This window comes from Fistularia commersonii, chromosome 22 (genome assembly GCF_037954325.1).
Source record: "Fistularia commersonii isolate RoL2024-O1a breed Wild chromosome 22, RoL_Fcom_v1.0, whole genome shotgun sequence".
NCBI lineage: Eukaryota > Metazoa > Chordata > Actinopteri > Syngnathiformes > Fistulariidae > Fistularia > Fistularia commersonii.
In genome coordinates this window covers 9,918,064-9,945,519 of record NC_141305.1, presented here as the reverse complement: position 1 = coordinate 9,945,519, position 27,456 = coordinate 9,918,064, and the positions used below count along the sequence as shown (strand labels likewise).

General features: G+C 42.8%; 1 protein-coding gene across 14 annotated transcripts in view; it reads right to left on the bottom strand.

Moving 5' to 3' along the window:
- Positions 1 to 27,456, bottom strand: part of fbrsl1 (fibrosin-like 1) — a 294,403-nt gene that overhangs the window by 34,016 nt on the left and 232,931 nt on the right. For all 14 annotated transcript variants that reach the window (XM_086169947.1, XM_086169952.1, XM_086169939.1 and 11 more), the window contains one exon: positions 2,174 to 2,222. In XM_086169947.1, the coding sequence (XP_086026073.1) occupies positions 2,174 to 2,222 (49 nt within the window). The remainder of the gene's footprint in view (positions 1 to 2,173; positions 2,223 to 27,456) is intronic.

The window sequence follows — 27,456 nt, the reverse complement described above, 5'->3', positions numbered from 1 at the left end:
TATCCATGACTGTGGACCAAAATAAAGTTCAAAAATGGTCACAACGCGGAAAATCGCGCAAGTAAAAGGATTATCTAGAAACTGTACACAGCATTATATATTTATGTATGCCATAATGTTTGTGTGTGTGCATCTGTCTGAGTCTCTCCCTGCCAACAGCTTGACAGGCCTGGTGATCAGAGGAAAGCCAGCTTTTCATTGGTCCCATAGGACCGTGTGCAAGACTGGTAATGGGACACATACACTGCATTCTAAACCAGAAGAAAACAGCCTGTGGACTGCTCTGCATTAAACACACAAAGTATTCACGCAGAGATAAAACAGTCTAGGCTGAAAACAAACACTGTCCTAGAATCCATTATAGCTCAAAACAAAAACATTGGAGAGGGAGATGAGAGGCGGCGGGTAGCAGCTTGTAGAATGATAACTTCTTCCTCATCGTCATCAACTCAGTTCATCAAACTGCTGATTGCTCTGCTGCCTCATCCTTTTCTAACCCCTAATTCTAATCTGATGCCCTTCTTCTACATTACCCCAAACAAGTTCTAGTTGATCTGTATGACAATCAGGGGAGACGCTGATTGGATTGTCAGCACATAATTCCACCGTCCTAGTCCAGCTATGTGTGCATATTACCAAGAAATACAAGGGTTTCTTCTTTGCCAGCTGAAATGTAAGGGGTGTTTAAAAGCGGGGATGAGTTTAACAGACAATGGCGGTGTCCTTGTATGTGCCTGTACGAGTAGTTCTCCACAGGAGAATATGCCAAAATGCAGGCGTGTTCTGTACGGGCATGCAGGAAAAATAAGTCAACAACCTGACAGCTGACAACAGCAGTAGTTCGGCAGCCGGGTGGAGAATAGATGGAGTCGGACACGCTTGAGTTGTTTTCTTAACCATGCAAGTCTGGGAGTCATTGTCACTGTGAGCACTAGTTTCACGTGCCTGACAGTGGTCACAGGTCATCTGCATCACACAGTCAGCAGGCCTGGTTTATTTCCCCAATATTTGCCATGCGTTTCCGCTCAGGACAGCTATTTTGTAACACATAGCATGTTCTTCTATGCATGCATACAAAAACATGGACATATAAAATGAAATGAGTAAAAAAAAAAATCTATCATTGAAACTGGCTTTCTTTTTTGATAAAAACACCACCACTAATTTTCCAGCGTGGCTATAATGACCAAGGCTATTACAATACTTTAACTATGTGGGATACCTCATAGCCAACTCATTTATTGGTTAAAACTAATAGTTGAGCCCCGATGACCGTTATTTTATAAGTTTTACCTCAGAATATTACATCAGCCTTAATTTTAGATTATGACACATACAGCTACAAATGTCCCCTTGCGATCGTTGACCCTATAGTATCTGTTATGATGGCAGCTGTAAACCCAATTTTAGCCCAGATGAGGCATGCTGATCTAAAATTGTCACATATCACTCCATTCTCTCATTCTATTTCCCTCACCCCCTGTGTGTGTTAATGGCCCTGTTTCCTGGTTCTTGCCCTGGGGGGACCCTGGGCTGCATGCTGCTGTCTGTCAGGCTGATCGCGCCACTCTCCCCTTCACCTCCCTCATCCTCAACTTGACACTTTTCTCCCTGCTCTGACTTGGCAGGCACGGTTGAATTGACTGAATATATGATACACATGCCGCCAAAATCCTATGGCCGCATCGCATCTGCGACATGAACAATACGGTAAAGCTTTAATGAATACCATGCTGTTACGAACACGAACCAATGCACAGATTTTCGTCAATCTATAGACTGTAATGCATAAGTGAACACACAGGGTTGGTTTTGTTTGGGAGGTTGACAGAGCTCTTTCTCTCTTTTCTTTTGGAACCCATTATAGCCCAAGCCTGCTGTCAGAGAGCTTGTATTGCCTGAGGGGGAGTTCCTATTTGTGGGAGCATGTGGCAGGGAGGCTCTAAATCCCCTCTAATGAACCAATATGTAGGAGAGCTAAGCCTTTGGCAGGGTCATCCAAGAAACACCACTTTGTGCCCTGGTAAAGGGCTAAGCCTATACAGGTTATTTCTGGTAAAATTGCGATCTGAATTGTAACCGCCAAGTTGGATTGTTGAGGCCATAGTCTTAAATGAATCGGGCAGTGCAGAAGAAAACTTGAGGACAAATGAAAGAAACAGCGAGCTCTTACCTTTGGGTGTGGTGGTAGAAAAGAGCTTCTCTGATCCTACATCAGACGCCTGGAAAAAGAAGAGGTAGAGCTTTAGTGGATTTGTCCACTGAGCTGAGTCAATGGCAAATTTCAGTCAGGCCTAACAAAAAAGACTGACTCATATAATTCTGTTATTTCCCAAAACATTTCCTGAGTATTCAGCCACAAATACGGTGAAAACTACTTGGAACGGAGGTCTGGCTTTCAATAATTAGAGCTCCCTCTCTACCTGATGGTCCCTGTCTGGCTTTTTCTGGGAGAGGTGACATTAGGTGGCACTGTTGTACCTGAAAACCCGGGGAAAATGTTGTCAAAGACAGTGGAAGTCGGACAGGCATTCTTTGCAGAATGGAGCACGAAGGCTCTCGCAAACGTACGACGACTCAAAAAAGACCTTTCCAAGAATAACAATGACACCGTGTCCAGCAATATGACTGAATGTATCTTATACATAAGATGTGTTTTGAATTTGAAAACCATACATGTGTTTCCCAAATTCAGGCTCTGAGATTCAATTAATTCGAAAGATTTGAAAGCAAAATCAGTGTTCATTAAAATTATTGAGACAGTTGTTACCAATTTGTTTAAAACATTCAGGTGGGCTTTTGTGAAATGGATCTTGATCTTAATACTAGTGGGCGAAAGGCATCCGGCCAGAAAGCCATGGTGGAGACATGTAGACTAAACATGAGCTTGTATTTTCTCTCTGGGTTGCAAATGCATGAATTACTGACCGCAGCGACTTAAAAACAAATAAAAAAGGAAACAAAAACAAAACAAGAATATAAAACGCACTTTGACCCGAAAACAGCAAATCCAAATCCGGACATCGATCAGAATATCGACACGAGAAGTGAATATTTTCCATAGTTTATACTGTCGGCTCACAAAGGGACTTTAAAACCACAATATCCATATGTTCTATCTCCTTTCATCTGGTGTCTGCAGGAAAGTAAAAAGCTGCAAGATTTGGCCATATGTTCCACAAAAAGATCCCAAGTGTCCTTCACTGCCATGCTAATATTTTACGTGGCACAAAGGGAACATATGTAAAGAATGAACAGTGAATCAGAGTGAGTGCAAGAGAGACAAGAGACAAAAAGAGGAAGCAAATGATTCTGTAAACACAGATGGCTGTCCTTGGCATCCCTTTTAGCTCTTCACAAGTGTTTTGAAGACATCCTCTTCTTTCCAAGACCTCCTAATTTCTCCTTCACTGCCACTGTGTTACTATTCCCTGCACTGTTTTTCTGTCTGTACATGATGTTTCGTCTCAGCGCTAACCACAACACGACTCGGAATAAAGCTGTGTGAAAAAAGCAACAATTTGGTTTATTTACAAAGCTGTCATATGAAATATGGATAGAAAACGAAGTGCGACAAAGCGCCTGCAAATGGCTGAATCAAAGGCTGCTTGATTATTGCATAAAAATCATAATCATGATTATTTAAAATGAGTTAGGAAACATTATGCTTTGCTTGCTTGTTGTTTTTCCTCATTGGTGTCTTTGACACAATAACCCAAAAAGCTGAATAGGGTTTACTTTCTTGTTGTCCAAAGGTTCTTGTTCTAACACCTTGGCTCAATCTGAACTAAATATGGTACGCGCATGGTTGCATTGGATTTATAACAAGACACAAAAAGAACCACAGTAAGAAGACAAATAATCTTTTTTTGCTGTTTTTGTTGTTACTTCAATATGAAAACAGACCCATCAAGGCTTTTCAATATCTGTGTCTATTTCGGTTTAGGCTGGATGAGCATCAAAAATCTTGGTCGGTTAAATCCGATTATTTTCGTGCATCTACATGCTAGTTATGACTTTAAATCTTAAAAGGTCCTCTTATTTCTCAAAAAAGGCCCAAAGAGTATGTGTACAGGCTATGCGATCCAAGTGTGTAAAAGTATATTTAGCAAATAAGAACAAAAACCGTGTCAAAATAATGACTACGACTTATAAGAAAGAATAATGAAACATTGTATCATTGTAACATTGTATCATTGTAACATTGTATGAAACATTGTATCTAGTTAGTTTGTCGTAAATGTAATGAGAGGTCAATGACATCTTAAAATTTCTTGCTGAAGAGGAACATCAGACACCGAGTTAAACTGTGAGCTTTCCCATTTCCTCCTACAGTAGACCAGGCGACGTACTACAGAGGAAAAAAGTTTTGTGCATTGCCCTCTGTCAGTCTCCCAGAACCAGGGCGCCGGGCTACAACACAAGCTCTTTGTTAGCTTTGGATGACATTAACCGCTCCAGTACCAAGCCTCAGCCCAGCAGCCGCACAACCTCAGCCTTGAATCATAGCCCTGGAGGCTCTTGAAGAAAAATACGGTCTTAGAGGGAAATGAAGCTTGTCAAATGGACACGGGAGCTGGCTAGGGGACTTGCTTAGTGTGGCACAGGGTCACAAGAGCAAAAAAAAAAAAAAAAAAAAAGAAAAAGAAAAAAAAAAAGAAAAGAAAAGACAAGGTAGGTCACGCCATAACTCACTAAACAGTTAAAGCAAGTGTTATGACCTGAGCAGTTATCCAGTGAGCGAGGCAGACATAACATGTTCCTGTGAAAGAGAACAAAAAAAGCTGTGTTTACCATGTGCCAAGACGACCTACATCTGCTGATCCCCAGTCAGATCATTCTGGGTTTGCAGTTGGCCATATCATATTCCAAATGGATTCCAAGGAACATCAACAACCATTACTTAGGTTTTAATGCTGTGTTTTGCACCTGCCAAGACGACATGAGTCAGTTGTATAATTCACAATTACAAGGCTGCCTTACAAAAGCACTTCTTAAAAAGGCATGTCAAAGCATAGCCTTGATTTGGCTGGCTGTTGTTTTTGTAGAACTTTGCAGGATTTGCTGGTCAAGTTGACATTTTTGCACGGGGCTGTTCTGCTGGCAGCCGGAGACGCCTGTGGTTGCGGTGCACAGAGGTCATGTATAACAAATTCTTTACACTCTTAAAAACATACGCAGGAAGACCAGATACAGAGGAAATAAATAAATACAGGATGGGATACAGACGGACAAAAAGGAGGAGTAAAGGCCAGGTTTTCCAAAAAGGAAATGGGTAAATCTAACCATTTAAAAAAAATAATGGGGGGAATTCGAGCCACTTTGCCCGGGAGCCAAAAACCCTTGGAGCAGGCCGCGGGGAGCTTGACCTTTTTGGGGGCTGTCTGCTATTTGAGCCTGGGGCTTCAGGGGCCTGGTCTCCTCTCTGGAGGGCCGTCAGCAGGCCTCAGCTTTCCTTCCCTATTCTATTCATTAGCCATGCTTTATGATTCAGCTTCCTCTGAGCCACACAAGAGCTCCCTGAGGAAAGAGGCTGCTGGAGAGAGGGAGGGAAAAAAAATAGTGGGACTGAAGGAGGGAGGGGGGGAAGCAAGAAGGAGGTCATAGGGCCCAGCCAGGGCCCAGCTCTCAGCAGCTGTGAAATCCTCCCGTTTCCTCAGCAGGCGCCAAATGAAGAAGGGGGAGAAAGAAAGCAAGGGATTGCAGCGAGGGACCAGGGCCAATAAACCCACAGTCAGGGAGCTAACGCTTTCAAGTGCTGAACTATAATACTCAGATTTAGGGAATGCTACATTGCATATTACGCTGCTATTTATTTTTAAGAAGTCCCCCAACTTCCTTGGCCGCCATTGATTTATTGAATGTCTAAATTGCTGGATAATGGCCTCTACTCAGAGGGAGAGCAGAGACGCGGTAAGCCTTACTGCCTGTGAGTGAAACGTTTGTAAAAAGGCAGAATGTAAGAAGTGAGGGGGAAGAAAAATGTCCATGTTCCTTTTAATAATAACACTATGAGCTAATCAGCAAATCTGTGAAGAGCTTAATTGCATTTTTTAATGTAAAAATGCTTCCACTTCTTGTTTTTGTCCAATGGGCTGACTGAGCACTGTGGCGCAGGCGGCAAGAGAGGGAGAAGTATAATCAACTCAATGACCTTCAGGCATAAATTTATGAAAGTCATTGATCAGTTAAGCCTGTGATTTCACCAAGACAGGAAGGTCAGCAATTACCAAGATTCAATTAACCTCATTTACTCGAGACTGCAGAGAGACAAATCCCCTCCAAGCATCCACTCCCCCCCCCGCCCCGCTTTATATCAAATGATCCCCAGGCTGTGCATACACCTTGCATACCCAGCATTCCTTGGAGCAGATTCTCTCTCCCTGTAGCCAGAGTTTAGGCAAACCCAGACTAAATAAAACCAAATCCGACCATCATCCCATTTACAGGCATTGTCCTGATGAGAGGAATTATCTTCACATACGTTAGTTAGCAGTAGCATAACAGAAAACTCTTGCTATTCTTTGTTGCTTGGATTATATATCTTAAAGATAATACATCGCGTGTATTATCACATGTGAAACATCTACATATTCCAAAACCAAGAGAAGGTAAACAGCTAAAGGGGCAGATACACATCTCCTCTAACCCCCCCATCCCACACACACACACAAACACACACACACATATACAGAAAGTGTTAATTTGCTTCCCTGCTTGGTATTTCATCACTGTCAGCTTCCCCCTTCACTGCCCGCTCTTCCAATTTTCCATTCGCTGTCAAGTCCCGTGTTTCATCTCTTTTAAGGGATGTATTGTTGCTCTGATATAGTTTTAAAGCAAATATCTGGTTTGGACAGTTACTATCATCAATCTCCAGTTGAATGGGGGCATTTTGCCGCCGATTCATCATAAAATTTAACAAGACCACATTATTTGTTGTGATAGGGGACCATGAATGTCTTAAATGTTTGAGTGAGCGATTGAAACTATAGTGAGTTTATTCCTGTGTATTAAGTGGCCAGTACACTATCAGTACTGATGTGATAAAAACACATATCGGGGCAAACACTAGCAGCAGACTGATTTGCTTGGTTCATGTGGGAGTAGCTCAGTGCTTCAATAAACACTTTTATCAGCACCCACTCAGGGCCCTCAACTACTGTCACCCTATAACCCCAGACATGCACTAATGCTTCTTTAGCAATAAATGCCACATTAGCCATGCACGGTATGTCTACGGCTCCCAGACTGCATTTGCAGACACCAAATTAATTATCTTCCTAGCATTTGTCCTCGCCACTGTTTCAGAAACTTAATGACCTCCCGAGCAGTTGTTTATTATAAGCTGCGGCAGTGCTGTGCATTACAGGGGAATAGTCACTGCCTACCTTACATCCAATTTCCACCCACCTCCTACACTGTGGCTGCCTGGTTGTCAGAACAGGTGTGGGCAAGCAAGACAGCGAACCTGAGCACTGAGTGATGGGACATGGTGTACAACATAAACATAAAGGAGAAGAAATCTCCCACGCAACTGTCAAGCAAGAGATGCTCGCTTCGACTGGAGCATCATTAAAATGATAATGAATTCCACAGTGATCATGCAGAATGGAGTGGTCTCCTCCAGCACACACAAACCTCTTTATACTTAGCCCCAGAGTGCCATTTTCATAGCTACCTATTATGCATGTGTGTGTGTGTGTGCGACAGAGTTGGAGCTGACAAATCCTGCACCCTCTCCCCCTAGCAACAGACATAGCAAAATGAATACAGAAAGGGGAGCAGGGGGGGGCTTGAGCTTTGTGTAAAATATTACCCTTCGTCTCGCTTACCTTCCTACCCATCTGAGCAGCAGTTGCTAGCCCTTATCATGGGCGCCTGTCAGTTTAGTATACAAATTAGCAGTCTATCAGGGGAACGCAGGAGCCTGTTTCATCTCCCTGCTGCGGACAGAGTGGGTCACAAATCAGCACTGCAGCAGGCCCACAGCCAGCACTAACCAGATAAGGAGAAGTGAAGGAAATTGGACAAGGCATATTTCACTGGAGAGGATTGCTACCTGCCCAAATTCCCTGCAATGGATGAAGCAAGGAGGTGTGCAGGGCAGGAGGGCAGAGAACCGAGAAGGTCACAAATCAAAATATGGTAAACACATATCATGAGCCTACTAAAAGAATCGGGGCAAAGTGATTTGATGAAAGTATTAGAATTAAAAAATTCATAAAATGTCAACGAGTTTCAACGACAGAAACTCAGAGATAAACAATTGAGGAGTAGAGTGGGTCACTAAATAAGGAGACCGCTATAGAAGGTGTATTGAAATTCATATCAAATAAAATGCTGAACCCTGCAAATGAAGTGCAGGATTCAGACTTTAATTCAAATCAATTTATTTCCAATTAAACAGTATGGTCACAAATGTTCTGCCTCGAGTAAAAAGGGTAAAGAGTCAAATTATTCCAACATCAGTTTTTCACTCAAACCCTACATGTACAACAAAATAGCCAATTATTCTTCTTACTCTTGTTTGCAAGTCATGGCCATGATATGAATATGAAACAGGAATATTCTGGGTAAACTGCCTTGTCATCACTGGCGGAAAAAATAGATAAATGCGGGGCAAGTTTAATGAAATAATTGGATTTAACCCGCCTTGCCCCCCCCAACAGCAATATAAAACTGATTTTGCCAAAAAAAAAAAAAACACAAATATATGACATTATTGGGAAACAGGGCAATAGTGCAGGAGAATTTCATGTGCAATTATTGGATTTGAGGCTCCAATAATGTCAAGAGAGGAGTAGATTAGACATTTTATCTCCGCTTCAGCTATGCAGCTCTCGTTGTCACTCAGTCACTGACCAAAACATAATTTTCCATAATGTCGATCTGTTGGTGTTTTAAACGCATAGTTTAACACAGTGAGGAAAGGAGTGTGGAGCGAGTATCCAACTCCATCTGATGTGTGAAAACATCTACGGTTTTCAAAATACAACTGAGGGGAGAGGAGCTGTCATGGAGGGCATTGGAATTATGTGGTGAAGCTCATTCATGCCTGGAAAACTGTGCGGTGGGTTGCTTTTCACCACTTCTATGAATAAAGCACAATACTCTGTTGGAAGTACACAGTTGGATCCGCACCCCCAATGTTTGCTTCAGAATATAAAATGTTCCCGCATTGGATGGACTGGCTGTCATTCTGGGCAGCACATACATGGCCTGGCTCCCGTTTTCGGTTGATTAACAGCGAAAATGTGTGGGAAATTAGAGCTAGCGCATTCCCACTTTTGTCCTGTGAAGTGAACCTGTGCATGTTAATATCAGCGGAGACAAAGCACCAGCGAAGGGCTCTCGTTAAGTGGCATAATGCAATGAGGCACAGACTAAATTGCAGCAATAAAAGCCGACAGACAAATCATCTCGACCATCGCAATCCATTTAACTCAATTAATGCAACACCAGATCTGAGCTCAGTGGCTTAAAAGCATGCACGGCTCTTCCACTTTGTCGGGCTTAAAGGAACGGGAGGAGTGTGGGGGGACACGACGAGACCGAGTTAGTAATATCTCTTTCCGGCTGAGATGGGGTCAGTGTCGCGCAGGTTTGATTAAGTCCTGCTTTTAAAAAAGACAGTGAAATGAAGGCAAAGGGATACAGGGATAAAAAAAAAAAGAGCAAAATATGGCAGTCGCCTTGCCCAGTGTAGCATAACTGACTGTGGAGAGGGCGTAGCCTCTTTTCCTTTTTAATGTTGGAATATGTGCCAGCGGTGATAAGAACCACAGGCAATCTTCCAGAGGAATCAGGGGACTGTTTGTCATTACTCCCTGGCCCTGATAAAGATCAGAGCACCGGTGGCTTCTCCTGGCTCTCCAGATTTCTCAGCAGCTGAGATGGCAGATAGCTCTTTCATACATGGCTCAGTGCTCCCCGATTGGCTGGTAAACAGTCATAACCAAATCCCGGTTCCCTTAGGGGCTGCAATGAGGAGGTATGATAGGATGGGTCAGTGAAACTCACTGTCCCCCACATCCACATCATCCACTTGCTGTTAAGCCTTTACCCCATTGTCAGTGTGGGTGGTGGAGAGCATAAAAGCCTTTCTGGATGTTATTGTCTGAGAGGCAGGATAACAGACTGGTGAATTATTTCGAAAACAGCTCTTCCCATAGCTCTTACAATGCAGCGCTGTTGTTGCTGTGAAGAGGTTCCTGGAGGAGATAATAATAATATTCCTAGTCAAAGCCTTAGCTGCAGTAGAGCTGCCGCCTAACAGAGAGATACAGATCATTCTGACTGGCCCGCCATGACATAATCACCCTGCGGAGAGCTGCAGGCAAGCTTGGTAGGCAAACCACCTCTCACTGCAGCTTGTTAAGAAAAAGGTAGCTTTAAGCACCGCTCAATAGAAACTCCTATTGAACTTGTTTTTTTTCTCACTACATCTGAACAATGTCTAGGTGAGTCATAGCCAACCTCGGGCTATGCAAGTTACATTCTTTCTTTCTTCCCCTCTCTTAAGATTCCACTGCGCTTTTGACTTGGATGCATTTGCCATGAGGGGAAAGAAAACAAACTCCGCAGGATCTTAAATAATGCAGCAATAAAAAGCAGTGACCCTATCCCTTACCTCAACCCACACACAGTGAATTTCCTCAGCAGTGAAAGACAGCGCACTAAGAAAAAAAAAGAGCAGAGCTGGCACTACATGGAAATCTGTGATAGGCATTTGTTACCTCCTTGGGGCATGGACACCTTTAATGAGAGGGAAAAACAAGCAGCAAACAGCAGATCTCCCCCGTATCATGCCAGTGATTTTGAGTTATATGTCTCACTCGTCCTATAACACAAATATTGGGGCTATTGCCATTGGTTAGAGGCTCCCGTTTTGCTAGAAAAAAATGTAAATGTAAATACAGGAGCCAAACCCCAGTCTCCACACCTGTTACCCGTGTCCTATGGCCTCCAAAACCTTGCATCACGCACACAGCGGATATCTGTGATGCCAGACCTTTCGACTTGGCTCGTTTCTGAGCACAGTAGTGAAGTTGTTGACGCTGCTCTGAAACTTCTTAACAACAACAACAACAACAACAACAACAACAACAACAGCAAATGACATTTACAAAAGCCATTTTAAAAATTCCGTTGAGCATTGCGCTATTATTTCACCTGCAGGCCTGACCCTACTGTTGACATCACTTGCACTATGCAAGAATTAAAGGGGCGCAAGTGAGGGGGGAAAAAGAACATTACCGACCCTGCTACCACAAACAAACATTGCATGCACTATATAAAGACGCCTCAGATTTCCAAAGCCGCGGGTCATGTCGGAAGGGATGTGGCACGTTAAGTGGAATTTACTTTGATGCAGACAGAAGCTCTCAGGTTACGAACTATTGAAATCCAAGCCAATCCCAGAGGCCTCACTTTATAGTTGGACAGGGCACTCATTGGCTCGCCACCTTAAGATATATCTTCACTGCTCAGATGCCCTTCTAGACTTGGGGTGGTAGTTGTCGGGGTTGGCTGTTTCCAGGCACCGAGGCACTGTTTTCAATGGACAGAATTCCATTCCTTTGAACCAGCGAGGTGTGAGATTGCTCCAAAAAAATGATTCTGGTATTTACCTCTACCTAGAAACAGGGTTTTTCATCATCATCCCCCTTTTGCTTAAGAGGGGGGGTGATGTTAGTAGGTGGAGTGTGGTCTCCTGTGAGGTTAGAGAAGATGTTTAATAAAGTCCCTGCACCAGGTCAGCACACAATACACCCGAAGGTTTATCACAGCAATGCATCTGATGTTGTCTTTTTATTGATGTCTTTCTTCCGCCTCAAGAACGCATGGCAAGGTTTTGGCTCATGCCCTCGGTGAACGCATGCGTGTGCACACACACATACGCACACACACATTTCTTTTGTGACATGACAGCTCTTGAGCTCTTCTGTCATTGACAGTCCAGATGTGTGACTTAATTTGGGCTGGGTGGGAGTTTATAAATAACCATGATGACATATAAGTGGGACATGCCAGGAGCTTTGCTCTGTAAGGGAAGAGGTGATGAAGGGGTTGCTGAGCTAACTGCAGACCCCAAGGGAATCCAGCACAAGCTAGTTTAACGCCAACACGACAACTGCGGAGACCTTGTGAGAGAGCTTGTGGCTTTAGCATTCACACTTACTGTGTAATATCACTCTAGCACAACACACTGTGACCCGACCTTGACAACAGCCATGGTGGTTTTCAATTACAATGATCATTGCAGCTGTATGGAAATAGTTATAAAGTGCAGACATACATTTGCGGTTACAGTGTTATATACAGATATGACAGCGACTGAGGTCACTTTCACTAACGTTAGGAAAGCTGAGAGTAATATTGGTTGCTCAAAGTGTCCTGTCTTTTCCATAAATTGCACTATAATAATATCCTAACATTCATGGCTGTCTAGTCTCTGAGCTTTGCTTCTTTTATGAGCACCGGTGAACTCTGTGAAACCCACTGTCTGATATCTCTGTTAATAACAAAGAACCTGTAAAGGAATTTGACCTGGCATCCTTCTGAACTCAAATCCCTTGAAAAAAGAAAAGGGCGGAGTGAAGTTGCAGTGTTTGCATTAGTGGAGCAGATTTATGAGCAATTACTGCAGGGAGGACTATCAAACATTGCTGGCCATAACAAATGTATGCGAGGCGTCTTTCCCGTCATTTTATTTGGACTAAAATGACTAGAAAAAAGCAAGTGCATGCAGTTTTGTCTTACATATATCTCGTTAAATTATTCAAGTGTTAAAAAACACTGAGCAAAAAATGTTCCCTAGAGCACTAATATTCTTTTCTGGTGCTTGTTCATAATGAATAGCTTACTGGCTGTTAAAAGGTTTGTTTTCCTTGGGAGTCTCTGCATATGAGCAAACTAAATGAGCAGAAAGGATGCCAAGTCACATGCAGAGGCTAGTCATTTCCTATCTGCTCTAGTATGTTGGCTCCAGCAAGGTGTTGGAGTCTGTTTACATAGTGCACTGGATAGATTGCTTTTAGAGAGTTGGAAGAAGCAAGGCTATATTTTCCATTACAACCAACCCAATCAACCAACAAAGCAAATAATTAAACTGTATAACAATCTACTACTAAACTTTCTCTGTAAAGATATGTTTTCTGACTATCCACCTCAGCTATAATAATTGCCTTAGCTTGCTGGGGACTGGTTTAATTAACTGTGCCATTTCAAAACTTGCCCTTGTCTTTCTGAGGTAATTCTAAGGCAATCTATTTTCATTAATGTCATTTCAACATCTGCACATTCAAAAAACTCATTCTGGCTGAGGTGGCTTCTGTCTATATTTGAATAAGAGATATGCAAACACATGAAGTCAAAGCAGCAGCTTGTGTGCTCAAGCAGCTTCTTTCTAATATTTGAGAGAATTCTTGGATTAGTTATTGGATCAGGCTCAGGAGCCTATATTCCACAGCTGAATTGTTCAGATGAGAAGGCAGAAATGCATTTGTATCTCGTGCCTACCGGTCATAAACATACATTTGGCTGGACACAAGAAGTCAATATAAACAGAGAACATTATGATAGAATAAAACCAGTAGAGCCTTGATCCATTAAAAAAAATCCCCACATATTCTCTCAGTGAATTAAGGGTTTAGTTGAGAAAGGACATTCTTTTAAAGCACTTAAGCTATAAAGCTGTTCCCTGTACAAATAAGTGTGTGTGTGTGTTTCGTGTGTGTGTGTGCGTGTGTGTGTGTGTGTGTGTGTGTGGGGGGGGGTCGGTTCAAGTCTCGCCTTATTCATGGTGTTCTTGTTTTTCCCCGAAACACAGCCAGTGAGGGACCGCAACCATTAGCAGATGATTTTACCAGCTTCATTTACAATTTCTTGCATAAATGTTTGATGAATATTCTCATGTGGCTTTTCGCATGGGTTGCCCGGCTGGGTTTATGAACTTGCATGACATCCCACTGCATGCTACACATAGACATGTAAGTAGAAACCAAGGATGCTTTGCTGCAGCAGTCCAAAGATATCTTAATTCTTAAATTCCTGCCCAGGCAGTCAACCATAAGATTGACAGGACTATGGCAAGACGCCATTGTGGTGAGGGAATAGCTTTAGTAAAATACTCTTTTACTATCAATGCTCTTTTATTATCAATAACTCTAACTTCCTTATGCATGACAGAAAACGATCAAGATCATATGAGTCATAAGAAAATCCAGTTCTGCCTTTTGACAACTGCAGTAAAATCTATTCCCAACACAGATGTACATTGTGGAGAGGAATACAAACATGGAGTCTTCCAAGATCCCAAGCTGTCCACTCATTCTAACATTGGATGCAAAAACAGCACTTAAAGGCAACCCCTACATCAGGTCGATGCATTAGGAATAACAAGACCATTATTCCTATTTCTGATTCTGATTTCCACTACTACAACAACTACTACTACTACTAATAATAATAATTTTAAGAAGAAGAAGAAGAATTTATGATCACAAGTTAAATTGGGGAGGCAATCATGCTCCTGTGGATACAATATCCATAGTGTACACCTGCAATTGGGAGAGGGCGAAAGTTCATCTGAAAGCAAATGTACTCTTTCACCATACAACAGAAGATATTTGGGGGTGGCCAGGGTTTGTAGGCAGAGAAGCCATCTGGAAATCTGAAAATGGCTTGTTCGATCTCTCTGCTCTCTAGAGACTGCACCAAAGTGTCCCTGAGCAAGACAGGGGGCCCCTCATTCCCCTGATAAACTCTTTGGAATGGCCATCTCTAAAAGTGATTGCTTTTGTGTGTCTGTAGCACTGAATTAGCATTGATCCCAAATATATATAGATAGATTCTGAGCCTTCAGCCATATTAGTCAAAATCGAATACGGTTATATCTTTTCAGATGTCTGAGTGCAAATTTGTTCTTGGCAAGCTGTAAGTACACTCTCATTAAATTCTCAAATCAGCATGAACTTGCTTTGTGCACGATAACTGAAGAATTCAGAAAGATTCATTATGAGTGTGTCAAACTCCTCAGGGAATTTGGTTTGGCTTCTTTTGTTTTTCTCCTGCTTACAATTGTTGATGCTATGCAGAAAACACACACTGCTGACTGTAAGTGCTTTTTGGAAATCGCAACTATAACTGTGATCGCCAGTGGACAATGGCGTACGAATGGACCACTACCTCGCTACTACTTAGCAACGTCTATTTGAGATGGGGTTAAGTCAGAATTCATGATAATTCAAGGTCAGAACATGGCCTTCCACTAACTTGGTCAGCTGAGCCACAACCCTTGTCGCTAACAGGTGGCCTGTACCTCACAGCAAAATCATTTGCTTTGCACAGCAGTAGTGGTTTGTACGCCGAGCCAAAATGCTTTCGGGTTCCCACCATTACAACCCAAGCCAAAACTGAGGCAACAGCAGAATGCAGAGGAGGGGGCGAGAAGGCGGGTGGGAAGAAAAACCCTCTCCCATCAAAATGTCACTGCAAGCATAAGTGACAAGTCTTGTTTGGCGATGTCCCTGCTTGGAGCCTCAAAGGCCAGCACCACCTCATCTCCAGAGTTATGTCTGCAAGCCACATGGGTGGGAGAGAGGGGGAGGGAGAGATGTCTGATTGGTGCCACATCCAAGAGTGAGAGAAGCCCAATTATAATTCCCATCCCTCAAGTGCAGGCCAACCCCCTCTGGTAGAGCGAAGCCTCTGCCATCTCTCCTCTCCTCACCCCTCAAGACACTGCAGATAAATAAATGACAGCCGTGATGAGGCTTGGCCCGGCCTCCGAGAATACATTGCAAAGGTTGGCTGCCCGCCTGTCCATTTGCCTTCACTTGGCATAACTGTGGAAAGACATTTTTCACATTATTATCATTGCATTGTCTCCATTGCTTTCTACACTCATTGAGGTGTGGTTGATGAAGGCAGACTAGGAGCGGAGAAGATTGGAAGAAACTGTCTCTTGTCAAAAGTCAACATGGCCTTGGTTAGCAGAAATTTAACAAGTTCCCTGGGCTCTCTCCATTGACTCTCTGACGGAGCACAGAGCCAGGACATGGCCTGCTGACAGCACCGGGCATGTCACTGTCACTGACACTAGATAGGAGAGCGAGGAAAGGAGAGAGGGGAGAGTCAAGTAAGGCACAGCCTTACAACACTGCACAGCCCCATATTGCTGCTGTCCCCTAGCCACTTTGACTACTGTAAAAAAAAAAAAACATAAAAAAAAAAAAAAACAAGGAATGTATCCCGGGCTGTGTCTGAAATTCTGTGAATTCTCTAAAAAAGAGAATATACCAAGCTGTATTTGTTTCAGTTATAATCGGGTAGAAATCGACAGAGAAATGAACTAGTTTAAAGCAAATATGCACAAACACCCACCCCCCTCTGCACACACACACACACACACACACACACACACACACACACACACACACACACACACACACACATCACTCCCTCTCAGTTAAACCCAAAACCAGATGTTGCGGATAAGAGGGGATAAAAACAAGGCAAATAAAAGTGAAGGGTGGAATGGTACGCATTAACTACAATCAAAAAGAAACAAAAAGGAGACCAGGATGCTTTAATTACTTCTCACATATAATTTGGCTTTGTGGGGACAAGGCAGGCACTGCCAGAAAAGAAAGATGAAAAGCTACTTAAATTACATGGAGAAAGGAAAAAGGCCATACACACAAAGTACATCTATTCTCCAGAACTGCAGACAAGGCTGATGACTAACCCCAAAACCTTGTAGTAAATTGTTCATGGACACAGACCAACTTAGATGCAGTTTGATCTTCGAAGTTCAGCACGGCCATAACTTCGTAAAGGCGCTGACATATTTACTGCAATGTATAATTTCATTTTTCAACAATTAGACTTTTACGGCGCACACTGTGGTGCTTTATAATGGTAATCATATTTTTGATTGATTTGCTTCACTGTTCGTAGTTGAAAATTTCCCTTAAATAATGTGATTTTAATCATCTGTCACGCCATTCTGCCAAGTAGCTGAGGATATGCTTATGTTTGGCCACTGGAGGGAGGTTGAATGAGGCCTGAGCGAGGTGCTATATCAATCGACTTCATAGCCGCCCTCTGCTTGCAGAGTCTCTCTTGACTCGCTGGTGTTGCCACAGTGCTAAATTGCACAGCTGTTCCACAATCTGTGGTGGTGTTAATTACCCAAATGTGAGCAGCAGCTCGTCAGTTCCTCACTAACGAAGGGGATTGCTTTCCAGCGCAAGCGCCGTATGTTTGGTATGTAGACCCATTTCCACCCGACGTTCCCCAGGCAGCACACGGACCACCCGACACATCCACATCCTGGAAAGGATGCATCTAATTAAAGCCCCTGACTCAAATCTGCTTACTAAGGGGGAAAAACACACGGGCTGGATTAAAAGACGATGAGAGGTGTAGAGTGGGACGGGGACGGGGGGGGTTTAATACGCTGTGAGTGAAAGAGCTTAGGTGGAAATATGAGAACTCTCAATAGTAAGATCCCAGGCAAGGCTGGAAAGAAATGCTGTGTGAATGTGAGCCGATCAGTCAGCTTTTGTCAGTCTGATCCCTGAGCACTTTCAAAGCCTCAAGGCAGAGACAGACGTTCAGGTTGTTTTCTGGAAAAGTTGCTTCTATCTCTCCTGATTGGTCCATCTTCCAAGGACGAATATTGAAATTCTCCACTCAGAAAACGTGAACCGCAAAAGCGAACAAAACAAAAAGCTCCCAAACACCCAAACACATACACGAGTCGATTATCAAAGCAGTTGTTTTTAACACCAGCTCAAGGTGAACCAATGATTTTTGTTCAACCATTTCAACCGGACATGATGGCCGGACATGGCAACGAACGCTCTCCGGGTAGAAGCTGAAACCTCTTGATGCACTCCATCACAAAATACAATACATCAATCCCTGCGTGCAGCGTTCAAAACGAAGGTGTTAAAACCACCCCTCGTGAATCATACTTGATGGCTGAAAGCCTAGCGGCTTCATACCACCCACCCACGGTTATATATGAACAATACTGCCAGAAGAAGCTCTGGGACACTCTATAATGAATGTATAAAGTTAAGTGTCACGGGGGCTCGTACGGTGCACAAAACGATGGGGCAATTAGGCCCACACGACACCTTGGGATGGTGTGATGAAGGACTCCTGGGTTTGTCTCCTCCGCCTCTGTTCCTCTATCATTAAGGGCTGAGCAGCCACATCTGGCTAATGGCACGCCTGGGGATCCTGCTCAAACACTGAACCACGCCATGCACATTTAATTACGCCTCATAAAGGTAACAAAAGACATGGACTGCTCCTGGGGAAGCACCGTTTGGAAATCGGGAGGGGAGATGGAGACAAGGGGAAGGAAAGGGGCTGGCCATCTGCCAGAATTACAGGTTGACCCAGGTCGGCGGTTTCAAAAGAGGCGGAATGCACTCGAGCGTCTCTTCCACTGCTTGAGACGGGTCCCGGCGAGCAAGCCGAGAACCAGGAGATGCACGGTAGCCGAGAATCAAAGGGCCGCGGGTTTGTCTCCCGTCTTCTATTAGATCATGGCCCGCACCGGGCGCTGATGTTAGTGGCTAATTGTAGAGGGGCTAGAGGGATTAAAGGGAGCTATTTTGAAATATGTATGGGATTTAGCGGCCGTTTGAAGTGAAGAGCAACTTCTTAGTCAGGGGACGGAGGAAACAACAACAACACCATCACAGGGAAATGCCTGGAATAGCGGTGTGGCCAAGTGCTGTGACCTGTTCCACTTCCACCCTGCCTCCGAGGCAGCGCGGCGCTCAGCGGCCGCCGGTGAGAGCTCGCCACGTTCGGCGAAGAGCATGAAACATACATTACCCGCTGACGGAGCGAGAGAACCACCTATGACTCCGGGAGCACCCGGGGCAATTGAAAAGACCTCGGGTAGCCGCCTCATGCCTCACATGCCTGACATTTTGAGCCGAAAGCAAAAGAAAACAAGACAAAACATAAGCCCCGGCTCCTCAGAGAGCAGATTCCCACATTAAGGGAAATAGCGTCACATCGGAAGAGATGAGGGACAAAGCGCTGTGGCTCATTGTCAACGTAGTCCATTGTCTGGTGGTTTGAGTGCTGGCTAACTCCACAGGAAAGGTCACTGGTCACTTCCATTTGGACCTTCACATAAATCCCCCGCTGTCCAGTGCAGTTAATAACACAGCCAGCTCTGTAGGAACTGTCATGCTATAAAAAGTGAGGAAAAAAAATGTATTTTGTTTTGCCAACACCTCCCCATCCCTTTATAGCCTATTGCCTTGTCTGTTATTTATAACTGAAACGTTAAAAACAGAGACATCTCTGCAGCGAGCATTAAAAGAAAAGCCTGCCAAGTGCCTCACTCCACAGTGGCTTCCTCCTCTGTAAAGTCTTCTTCTGCTTTTGGTGTAGAGAGTGTTTTATGGCAAGTCCCCTGTCAGGATTGAGATATAGAACCAAGTGCCACAGGGACGAGCATAAATTCTCCGTCTCCCACTGCGAACCACAAGTGGTGGAACTCGGGGAGTGTCCTTGAAGTATGAATAACATTCACATGCTACATGTCATCTGTTATCCAGTAATGACATGTCCTCTGAAGAATCCACATCTCTTGTGGCCCATAAGTCTCCGAATGAGAGCGCGACTCGCTTCCCTGACAGAGAATTCCGTGAAAAGCCTTATACATTACAACATGTGCAATTCATGGATCATTCTAGTTTTATTACAAACACCCCATTTGCACCAACAAATTATCTCTAGGCCATGCCATTAGTCTCAAGTGAACTATGGCAGAGGATATACAGAAATTGGAACGCCGTACCGGAGAAACATTTATCAACTTTCAGGCCGACAAAACAGTGTGAGTCACATAGCAGGGATCCGGCAGCTCTCTGTGCTGTGAAGATGGGGAATCTGTCTGAGTGATGTTCTCGTACTGCTGGCCCTGAATGGCCTGTGGAATGAGTGGCGTATTGTTCTGCTCCTCCACGGCACAACTCACTTCCATATCTTTTTTGAAGCCCTTCACAGTAGACAGCTTAAGTCTCACACTATAAGCCAATTTGGATTAGCGCCACATTTTTAACAGGTTACGGTCGGGATTTACGATACTTTCGGAATACGTTCCAACATAAGCGCAGTTTTAACCCTAAATACATCAACAACACGTTTTGCGGAGATGCTTTCTATACCGATCTAATGGTGACGGCGTACGAAAACGTCACACACGACTGTTACAATTGCGAATGTGATGCCGCATCCAAATGCTGGTCTATTTTCTTGAAAAACTCGCTTTTAGCTTATTTTTCACTTGTGAATTCACGCACAGATCCAGAATAAATCTCCATTTCTTCTTCTATCTCATATCCAGGCTTCAGGGGGCACAAGGCATTAGTCTCATGATGCTGGGTTTGTCATGTCTTCCCCAGCTGTGATCTGCCTGAACTCTTACATTACAAATAGCTGGAGGATTTTTCACCCTCTTATCACATTTGCCAAGCAGGCCTGTTTCTTATCAGCTTTCCGCTAGAGATAAATGGGCTTTTGAAGACGGGAATAAGAGAGGTTTTTGCAAGCTAATTCCAGAGCCCCATCTGCAGTAGATTACAGATAGGTGCCGGGGAGTGAACAAAGATACATATTTTAATATGTAGGTGTTGGGAGAATCAGGTTAAGGAGTGATTGGTATTACACTGCCATATACCCTACAACCCAAAGGCATGCAGAATTAACAGGCAATAAGCAGTGATAATGGACTGGGGGTATTTCATGGGGACTTCAATTTTTGACCTCATCGGTTACACTGCTACCCTCTCACCAGCACCTTGCACAAAAAAAAGTGACTTTTCCAACATTGACCGTCAGGCGCTTTGTAGCACATTACAAAAAAACAGATGTCGGCAGGAATAAAAATAAATACAAATATGTTTTTCATATTTGGTGAGGTGAACGTCTTGACATTGTAGCACATGGAAACTCTTGAAATCTCATAAAATCTCTTGATGTGAACTGGTTAGGTTCCCCCACTTATATGTAGTGCCAGCTTTGAAATATACTGCAGCAAAGATGTCTATTTTGATAGCAGTTTATATGATCGTCTATTTAATACACAAGTTGTGAAAGAAGGCATATTTTTTTATTATTCATCGCAGAACGTGTTACAATCTTAATGTAATTATTATTATGATATAATTACTTAATTGTATTCTACTTTGTCATTCATTGTTCTATATAACTCAAACACTGCACATGAATGTATAGTGAATTGGATGGTGATGAGAAAAGGTATTACTTGTATTTTTAACATTCTTTTGCCTTTGAGGGTTTTGATGGGTTTTTCCAACACCACCACCATCTATCATTTATAGACACATTTAAGAAACACAGAGCATTTAAGTTCACTAATCACACATCTTCGAAAGCACTGCAGGAATAGAACAATGATGCCAAAACGAGGAAAAAAACATAGAGCTCGACTTAGCGGAGCCCTACTGAGCACAACACTCGCAGGTCCCTCCGGAAATATTATAGTAATACCCTGGTAGATCATAAAGTAGGGCAAATCACTATAAACTCACGAATGGGATGCACGTTTAAGCCCCTATAGGATTATTATGCAAATGTGGCACTTTCTTTTTCTTCACGGACTTCTAAACAAAACACATACACACGCACTGATTGCCGGGGAGGCTTGGACAAAGTGACAGGAGTGTCATAATAGGGTGGAGTGTTGAACTAATATTAACAGGCGACATGTGATCCAGCCTGACCTTGATGGTTGAAATTCTTGGCCGCAATGGGAGAAGAAAACCTAATTAGCCTGCTCCTCTTGTGGTTGTGTAAGTCAGACATGGGACAGGCTCATATTGTGTTAATGCACTGCGGGGATGATTTATGCCTGCCTGATAATAGCTTACAGTGAGCTGTAAAAAAAAAAAAAAAAAAAAAAACTACAAAAAAAATAAATAAATAACAGACATGGGTTCAGACAGCTGACACTGCAGAGTAAAAAAGGAATAAAAAGAGATTAAAAAAAAAAATCTACATAACGCATTGAAAAAATAGCTCTTGGTATTCCGCATAATAATCTGCTATTAAAGCACAACGAATATGATTATCATTATTGTTATTTTTCAAAAATGGTGATATCTTCACCAAACACCCGTCAATCTTATTGGAACCTCGTGGAAGTATAGAGGGCAGAGGGCTCCGTCAAATAAGAGAGCAATTTGAGAGAAAAAGGAAAGGAAGTGAGAAAGATTTGGGGCTTTTGTTTATTTTAAATATTACAAATAACAGCTGGAAGTGCATAAAAACTCCCCGCTCCGGGGCGCCTCGTCGGCAAGGACGGACAGAAAGGAAGGAAGAAAAGAAAGAAAGGGAAACGAATAAAGAAAGTAAGCGCGATGGAACAAGGAAGACCCCTTTTTTGAGGGTTGTAACGGTTCATTTCAGCGTAAAGAAAAAAACAGATTATTCGAAGAACCATCGCGATCGAAGAGTTCACCCTCCATTCGACGGAAACGCAACAAAAGCATCGCCCAACCTACCGCGACAGACTGCGCCGCGTCCAGCCAGCGGGGCTGTCCACATCAGCCGGGAGACACGGGAGATACAAACCCGCATTCGTGAAGATGCTCGAACAAGCCCACATGGAGTTTAATCCAATGTTTAAGGGAGGAGAAACGCAGAATGTCCCAAAACGACTCGAAAACTCGCCCCCCCCCTCGTTCCAAAAAAAAAAAAAAAAAAAAAAAGACAAAACAATTAATATTCGCTGTCTCACATGAAATAGTTTGAAGGAAATCAGTTACTTTTCACTTCACGTGAGTTGCGGGAGCGATTATTATGAGTCAAGGCGGATCGTCGTGGATCCAAAGGTGTAGGATTCCAAGTCGGCGAGACGCGCCGATGACAGATCGTCCACAATATAGATTCCCCGAGTCGATCTCACGAAGCGGTGTAGAATATATCCAAGAGCACGGCCGAAGCTGAGCTCCGTCTAGGGAAGGGGGGCGGGGAGGGAGGGAGGGAAAGGGGGGTCGCAGAGAGGGTTATCCACACGGTCCCGGCGCGTTTAGCACGACGAGAAGCCCAGGAGAAAGCAGTGCGCCTCGCTCCTCTCCGACCCGGTCTCCATGCGCAACACAGGGAGAAACTGCTGCGCCGAGCCTCGGCACACTGTGTGTGTGTGTGTGCGTGAATGTATGTGTGTGTGTGTGTGTGTGTGTGTGTGTGTGTGAGAGAGAGAGATAGAGTGACAGAGGGAGAGAGAAAGAGAGAGAGACAGGAGGAGGAGGAGGGAGAAAGAGAGGGGGGGGTTGCGGTCCGCGTGTTTCTCTCTCTCTCTCTCTCTCTGTGTGTGTGTGTGTGTGTGTGTGTGTGTGTGTGTGTGTGTGTGTGTGTGTGTGTGTGTGTGTGGCAGCAACTGTTGAAAACGAGTGGAGGACGAGGCTAGAGCAATCAATGCTCGATCTAGGACTTGATCCAATTGTTTCAAACGGTTTCCCTCTTGTTCTCTTCAAACATGACGTGCCCACTTATTACGCAAAATATACGACTTCTGCTTGATTTGCACAAATGATACGAAATTGACACAGAATGATTTTCTGTATTTTTAAAATGTTTAATTTTAGAAGTGTCCCAAGTCAATTCTTTCTTCCTCAAAAACACATGCATATTTATTGATTCATGATGCCATATTTGTCATTTAAACCTCACTACATCTGAAATGGCATGACTGCTTCAAAGTTGATTATTCTTTTTTTTAATCGTCATGATAATCAGCAACTGAATCGAGCTCATAAACGGATACATGTTGAGATGCGGAAAATAAAAAAATAAAAACCCAGCCTACTGACCCCTCCAGTCTGCGATTATATTCCCTAAAACACCCAGCAGCCCAGGGAATACAAGTTGGCATCAGTCCTGACCCAGCAGGTCTATCATCTATTCCCTCTCAGCAGTCAAGATGTTATTCTTAAAATGTACTTTAGAAGAGAACTCTCTAAGGCTAAAGAGGAGGAGGATAGAGCTTTGACGTCTTCTACAAAGTTAGCCCTGTGGTTATTCTGTTCACTCTTATGACCTGCTTAACTTAGCTGTGATTGAAGTCAAGTTGAAAGAGGTTTATGCTTGCAAAATGCCAAGGCAGAGTAAGGGGCTCCTTTATGACTCCACCTCCCTATGGAACTTCCTGGAGACAAGTAGAAGATTGGTGTTTACTTTCTGCCATGCTGTGTTATATTCCACAGATACCCCTGAGAGAATGGCAGCTCTGTATATTTAAATGTGACTTTTGTTTCTTTAAAGTAATATTTTAAAGGAAGAACGGTAAATGCAGACCTGCTAATGGGCCAACAAAAAAAAAAATTGCCCAATGCTAACGGGTGTTTTTTGTTTGTGGGTTAAGCACTCATGCATTCGCCAACAATAAGAATTATAGCCTACTCTGCAGGTTTGTGTCAGAAATGCAAGACTTGTAATTGTGTCCCAGCTGACTGTTATTAAGGGTCATCCCCAAGCCTACAGACTTCCCTCTAAAAATTCCCCAATCGAAACAAACGCATAATTGTACAAACTACATTCGCAAGTCCAAGGGGGAAAGGTTAGTGGCATTAACTTTTTCATTGAGGCCCCTACCACAGATTGTTTTTGGGCATTTGACACCACCTATATTTCATTATCTTTTTATTCATTCCTTCGGATCTCTTCCTATTCATTTATTATATTTCTTTCTGTATGGAGCATCTGAGACCACTCAATCAATAAAGTATTTCTGATTCAGATTCTGATTCTGATTGATGGGTTGAATATATACAGCTGGATGAAGGACACAAGAAAAAAGGGAAACATTCGTGTTAAACCCATGGATGTATGAAGAGAGATGGATACCCCTTTCATTCATTATCATGTGTAGTATCCAATAATGCATGTTGCTAAAACATATTTCTTAGTTACGATGTCCCGCACTGTGCTTCTCATGATCAAGAATTTGATCAGCTAAGCCTGCATTAATCTTATCAAAGATGACAAAAACCCTGCAGCGTTTCTATGTTTACAACAGGTTTTAATGATAAATTAAGAGTAACTTGCATTGCATTTTCACCTTCCATATTAATTGCCTGTGTATAATTAGGGCTGTGAAACAATTAAAAAAAAAGTAATCAGATTAATCACATCGCCAGTGTGGAGTAATTTGGATTTAATCGTGTTAATACTCATTCAATATTAACTGTTTCATTTTGTAGGGTCAAAGATACTTGTGATTGGAGGTGATCTATACACACACACACACACACACACACACACACACACACACACACACACACACACACACACACACACAAATTACGTGTAAGGTGCTGTTGTTTTTTTTCTTTTTTTCAAAACTATAAAACAGATATGCTCCCCAAATTGTGAAATGAATGAAACACAACAAGACACACCAAACAATCCATACTTGATATTTGACAAACGTAATGACATTATCTTAGGGTCCCAACTTCTGTGATAGTCTGATGCAAGTCGGACATAGCGATTAACAAAGTATTTGCAGAGGAATCTGTGACCAACATCTGCTTCGTGTTTATGTGGTCTTCAGGTTGAAAGTGCTTTGGTGAAACAAAAATGTCTTCCCCCGGAGTGTGCAAACTACTTGACATCATCCCAAACTTCCCATCCAGAGGACCAATATGTTGTTTCGGGTCATCTGTCCTGATAGAATTGGTTCTTCCACCAGAAAGCGATCTGCAACAGTGAGTGGAGCGGTGGGATTTTGAGTCAATGAACGCTGTGCATCATGTTTTCTAGTTTTGTTCTTTGCACAGGACTCCAACTTGAAATCCCATTATCCATCCATCCATCCATCCATCCATCCATCCATCCATCCATCCATCCATCCATCCATCCATCCATCATTGTTTGCCAATCACAAAATAAAATAAACTATTTTTTAAACTATCAGTTTAGATTAGGCTTTTTTCATCAAAATGTCTATGATGCTGTATTTTGTGAGTGTTATACAACCTTTGGACACCAGAAAATCAAGCCAATTTCATCTAAGTAACTGAATACTAATTTTACTACAGGAATTCAGATTCAGAGTTGATTCATCTGGTAATGTTTGTATCAGTGTTACTTAGATATAATTCTCAGTAAGAATTTTGATTTTCGTATGCATTACGCCGTTGCCGTTAGCTCATTCAACCCCCTTCGAAGCTCGCTTGCCAATGCAAAAATTAAGACAGAAATGCCTACATGATATGTAAGAGTGATGCTTTAGTTTTCAAGACTGGTTAGCCGTGCGAGAGAGTAGAAATTCCCACTCCATTATTAACCAGTGCATCATTGATTATTGTTCTGGAAAGCCTCTTTTTTTTTTTTGGGGTCAAAAAAGAAAAATAGTCTGTTAAATGCTCTTGAATGCATTGGATAATGTTGAAACATACCTCAAAAAGATCGCTATTCTCTACATGGTAGACACAACCAAAGAAATTGGTTAGCATGATAAATGTAAAACAATTACAATTGTCTTTGTAAATATGTCAGAGACAGTTGAGATGGACACATGAGAGAAGGTTCGGCAGGATTCAGTCTTATGCTAAAAGAGCTTTCACAATCCTGGGGTAGAGGGCTAACCACTACATCACCTCTGGGGAAAAGGTTGGGTGTATTTCCTGTCCAGCACCGTAACAGCCAGATTTTGACTTCATGTCCATTCTGCGGTGGGCCACAAATGCCGTTAGCCTTAGCCAGGAGAACAGTTAATCTCAGGTAAGCCTGTGCTGACTGAGTAGATCTAGAGGCCTGGGCCAAACATCAGGCTTGTGGAAATATCATCTATCATACCATCCCCTCCTCTTCAAAAGCATCTGAAAACAGGTGTGTTATGTAAAGAAAAAAGCCTGGAGTCTTGATAGAATTATACTTAGACTCCGGATTAGATGTTGACAGGAGGAATTAATCTTGACCTCAAAGGGCATGGTAAATGTAGTCTTTAGCCAAATATTTCTTGGAGCACGGTTATGGCTACTAATATCTTCTCGTCCTTTTTTTTTTCTTGTTTTTTCTCGATGACATTAAGAGCGAATACCTGTCTTTAAAGTGAATGTTATAAAAGCCAAAAGGCACTCGCAGGCGAAATACAAATAAGATTAGTAGCTAAATTCAGAATACAAAGTTAAGAGTTTATGATTCGCATGCAACAGCTAAAAGCGTTGATGTTTTATTTAAAGCGTCCATGTTATTTTTCCGGGGAAATACATACGAGCAATGAACACTCCCTGAATTGACAAATTTATAGTCTCAGATAATTCCCAGTTTCTAAAAGCAACACAGGACAGTTAATCTTAGTCAAGCTGGAAAGTATATTATATGTATCTCCACTATGAATCTTCATCATTACTAGTAATGATGGTGGAGCGACATAGGCTG